The sequence below is a fragment of the Entamoeba invadens genome, assembly GCF_000330505.1.
Source record: "Entamoeba invadens IP1 unplaced genomic scaffold scaff_1105074726537, whole genome shotgun sequence".
NCBI classification, from domain to species: Eukaryota; Evosea; order Mastigamoebida; family Endamoebidae; genus Entamoeba; species Entamoeba invadens.
The window spans coordinates 3,905-9,196 of NW_004191924.1; the positions used below are offsets into that span (position 1 = coordinate 3,905).

Here is a 5,292-nt window from a genome sequence, read left to right on the forward strand (position 1 = left end):
CGGGCATTTTTAAACTTATACAGTAAAAAACATCTATTTGTGGGTTTTCAAACAGGGAAAATATTTATTTGTGGGTTTATCATGGAATTGTGAAGTAAATTATTTTCACTATTTTATACATAAAAAATAAAAGATTTTAATGATATTAGAGTATTTTAAAGGGTTTCTTGAGGATAAGGTGTATCCTCAGGATTAAAGCTATCCTTATTAAAAAATATTTTTCTGAGGATACAAAAATCAAATCCATAATGTTCAGTTCCCCATAAGGCCCATTTTCATAACTCAAGTTATAATTTACACTTAATATTTTGAGTCAAAGTTAAATTTTAAATAATGGTAATAATTTGTCATAAATGCCAAAAAATTAAATAAAATCAAAAAATCGCCACAATAATCAGTAAACAAAAACAATAATTATATCTCGCGAACTTAAGACGGGAAATAACAAAACATGAATTAAACTTGTTCATATTATGATTATATACTTATTGAAATTATTTTCGAATCCGTCTTTATAACATAATAATTGAATTTACATTTAAAATGATAATTGTTTTTTTATCAAAATGAAAATTGAAAAAGTCGAAAACACTGATTTTCTAATAATGTGATTTTAAAATAACAAATTTATAAATAATTTTGTAATTTATGCAATTATTCAAATTTATTGTAATAACAAAGTTAATCATATTGTGTATATTTTAATATGATTGTTACATTTTGATATTAACTTGTGTTTTAAACAAATTTACAGTTCTGAGGATGGCAATTATTTTCTGAGGATGACAGAAATAGAAAGTTTACACTTTTACATCTATCTGAAATGGATATTGAGTAAGTTACTATTTTTGAACATGGAAACACGTCATTTCACTTTTTAGATGTTTAAGTCTGTGTTGATAATGTTTGTTTGTTACACGACTTACCATCCTCAGAGATATTTATAGCACTGACACTATTGATTTAAAATTCTATAAATAAAATTATCAAAGAATTTTTATAAAGTGGGTTTTGATAATTGATTATATCAAAAATCGTCAAAACACAACAAAAACGCCAAATAATATATAAAATTGATTAATAAATTGAACACATTTTCATTGAGAATTGATATTGTATAAAAAATAATATAAACATATATTTCTTGTGTATATATGTTTTGAAATATAAATAAAACCGTTTAAAACAAAAATGATTTTATTTTAAAAATTTGTTTATTTATCGATCGTTGTTTTATCGATATCCAAAACCTCTCGTTTTGAATTTGCATAAATACATAAATTGTCATCGCATAAAATATACGTTATTAATACGTTATTTGCTATCAATTTTTATTGTTTGAAATATCATGAATTGATTTATAATAAATTATTTTTGTGAAAAAGATTAAAAATTGTTCGATTAATTTGTTTTGTGATTTTGATTAAAAAATTGACTTTTTCGATAAATTAAATTAATTTTGATTGTTTTCATATGAACCAAGGTTAGTCAAGTGGTAAATCAAAAAATAGAAAATAGATTATTTTTTTGTAAAAATCAACTGAAAGAATCATCTTTCAAAAAATCCATAAATAGCATTTTTAAAGAAAATCATGTGTTTCAAAATATACCTTTTTGATCTTAGGCAAAAAAATCCAAAATGAAAGAAATTATGTTTAAGATATTTACCATCCTCAGAAAAATTAACAATCCTCATGAATCCCTTAATTATAAAAATATTATAATTTTTTATTCAAATGTACCTATATTCAAGGTTCCAGAGCAAAATAATAATTTGTAAGTTTTGCATTTGATTGGTCGATTGACCCACAAATAGATGCTTTTTACTGTAGTAAAATTCGATTTTTTTAAGCAGTTTTTATGATATTATTAGTGAAAAATGCATGCTTTTTAAGAGGTTGATGATATAAATAAATAACATTATTTTAAGCATGTATCATAGATACACAATAACGATAAAGTTTTTCTAATAAAGAAAATGTTTTATGGTATTATTGACATTATTTTCTTTAATCCAAAAGAAATAAAGTTATACTTGTTATTTAACAATAATAAATAAACTTTTTTCATTGTTATATGTTAATATTTTCATTAACTTTATTAAATTAAAGGCCATGAAATATTGATGAAAAATATATTAAATATTTAATTATTAAACATATATAATATATAGAGATAATTTAAGTAAATTGATAATAGTATGTAAGTAATTACGATAAAATTGGGTTCGGTTCCGCCATTTTGATTATTCATTTCATCGGTTCAAAGCTGAAAATTTCTTATCACTTGCGTTTTCAGCAAAAGTTAAGTCAGAAATATTGTTTTTTCTGGTCAATAACTTATTGGTGTCTGTTTCTCTAATCTAATACATAATATTAATGCTACTTGTTGTGCAAGTATTTTCTCAGTGTTATTAAATATCAATCAAATCTTTTACAGGTTTATTATTTGTTTTGGAAAGATCGCCTTTGGTATAAAAACAACACCACCGTTTTTTAAATGACACAAGAGATTCTATTCTGCAAATACAGCGAATGTGTTAATTAAAGTCGTTATTTAAAAAATTTTTTCATTGTTAATATTATGCGTTAAATCACAACATTTATGATTATTATGTAACAACTTTTTGTGATAATTTAACACAATTAAAAAATGAAAACCAATTCATATAAATTGTTGTTCAACTCCAATAATACAAATATTATTATCGATATAATATATATTTAATGTGCATTTTATAATTTTTGAGTCAAGCATAAAACATTGTCTGTTTTTCAAAAGTTGTTTTATTGAAAAAAAATGATTTTTTTAAATCTATTACACGACTTTTTAAAATTGATATTCTAAATATTATTATTAAATTAACCATATTTTGAAAAACAATTCAAAAAGGCAAGTTATAAATATTGATTTGTTTAACAAAAAATCCAAGCAACAACACAATAAACCAACTAAGGTAATACTAATAATTTATTAATGTTTTTTATTGAAACGAATTTTTATAATTCTTATTTATTACTCATGTAAAAAACACCTTAACACGACAAACAAATTTATAAATTTTCAGCACACTTTTTGAATTAATTAATTATAATAAATCATATCTTTTTGATAATTTTAATTATTTTTGAAAAATAAAACATTTCATTTTTCTGGAAGTGTTTTTCCATACATTTCATGTTTTATTGTATAAATTATAAATAACAATAAAATATGTAATTGTTAAATGATTTTGAATGTGTGTTAATTGGTTAGTTATATTTAGTAACCATTATAAAAACACAATAAAATGACTAAAAATGTTATATAATGCAATTTACTCGAGTTATCTTAGTAGCTCTGTTCTTTTCGACCTTTGTGAATGCGGGAAACATAATCAAGACAAAAATTGACCTTTCCCGAAATATCAACGGTGCTGACCGTGTTACTTTCAACAACTTGTACAAGTTCTTTGATGAGTTTCATACGAAACTTAATAAAATTAATCTTTTGCAAGCTAACACCGACCAATCTTTAAAGATACGAAACCAAGCTAATATCATCAGACAACTCATATCTGATGTTGTTACTACCCTAGATCAAATTACTCATAACGGCCAAGCAAGAACACTTAATTATTTTGATGCCAAACAAGTAATCAAAACCATCAGAAAAGTCTATGGAAATCCCGAACTTTTTAATGCCTTTACTACTTACTATCAAGGATTTGAGGAGTTGTATAAACAACAGGTCGGACTACAATATTTAGCTAATGAACTTACTACTGCTATGTACGAACCTATAAAACACCCACAGAAATTTGTGACACTCTTCTCTTCACTTGGAAGAGACAAATATATCAACAAGAGTAGAAACTATGCCCAGGTAAAAGCTATTATTCAACAATTTGCAGAAAATGCCAATCATGAGTTTATGCGTGTTAATATAGACCCCGAATTGCGTGAAGATATTGAACATCATCTTTAATTGAATTAATTTTCTTTTATTTTAATTATATATATATATCATTATGATTATTTAATTCATAAAAACATGTCAAACTTAATTCATTAATTGATTTTATAATAATTTATAGTTGATAAGTTTGTTGCTGGATTCACAACAAATGTCACGTTTGTCTGTATATACAGTATGCTAGTTTGCTTTTGACAGATACAGTAAAACATCTCGAGAACGGGAGGGTATAGTCATTATTGTTCTTTTAAGAACGATCATTTTTATAAATGCTCGCTAATAAAATCATAAAAACTGCTCGATAGAGAACTTTATTTTCAGTTTTTGTCTAAAAAATGCCCATTTATTGGTAGGTTTTACTGTTTCGTCTTTTTGTTGTCTGGATCAACATAATATTCCCTATTTTCGAAGTAATTTAAATTAAATCATTTTGTCATTGTTGGTTTTTGTGCTTTATTTTTATAATAAACATATGAGTTCAAGTCTAAGTTGTCACTGTCGTGGTTTTGATTGTTAAATTATAAACAAACTGTTTGACCTTGCATTGAACGAGATAATTTGATGTTCTCACTTTTGAAGATCTCGTTTTGAACCTTTATCATTGTCAAAAAAAGAATTTTCATTGTTTTTTCAAGATCATATTTGCAATAAAACAATAACTATTTATTAAATCTTGATTATTAGTTTAGTTGGAGTAATTTTTTATATTTTGCTTGGATATTGTCAAATAAAAAACTTCATTATTAATTGTTAAATATGTTGTTTAATAATATTTTTTATTCATTGTAATTAATGACATTGCAAAAGATAAAAATGGAATTGTATATTTTTATATCAAAACTATTAATTATTATATTTTCACCATTTTTGGACCTAAAATCAAAGGTTTCCAAAATCACAATCCTAATTACTCACATCACCATATAATAACCAAAATGTTCATTTTCTCTTATAAATTTGTACGTTATAATACCACATTTTAGGCAATAATTTTGGAAACCTCTGCCTAAAATCGTATTTTTGAAAAATTGGATATAGAATTAGAAATGTTCCTATTAAATACTTATATAAACCATAATTATCATTTTACTTATGTTCAAATCCGAATTGAATGAACATGAATTGGTCGTCGTGACACAAAGTATCGAAGCCGTAGTTGTCGTTGTGTATCTCTTTTGAACTATACAAGTTTCGAGTGTGTTTCATTTCAATAAACCACCATTTCAATCATTTTTCAAAACATGTTATAGTATAAATTATAATAAATTTTTTAATGATTTTAGTTATTTTATTCTAAAAAAAATATGTGCTGAAATCCCAAAATATTACATTTATTTA

At 24.0% G+C, this 5,292-nt stretch overlaps 1 protein-coding gene across 1 annotated transcript; it reads left to right on the forward strand.

The window, feature by feature from the left end:
- Positions 1 to 3,309: 3,309 nt before the first annotated feature.
- On the forward strand, positions 3,310 to 3,966 carry EIN_289240 (hypothetical protein; the record flags this gene model as incomplete). The annotated part of the gene is made up of 1 exon (XM_004185970.1): positions 3,310 to 3,966. One exon carries the CDS (start codon positions 3,310 to 3,312, stop codon positions 3,964 to 3,966), a length of 657 nt encoding a protein of 218 aa, XP_004186018.1.
- Positions 3,967 to 5,292: the final 1,326 nt, after the last annotated feature.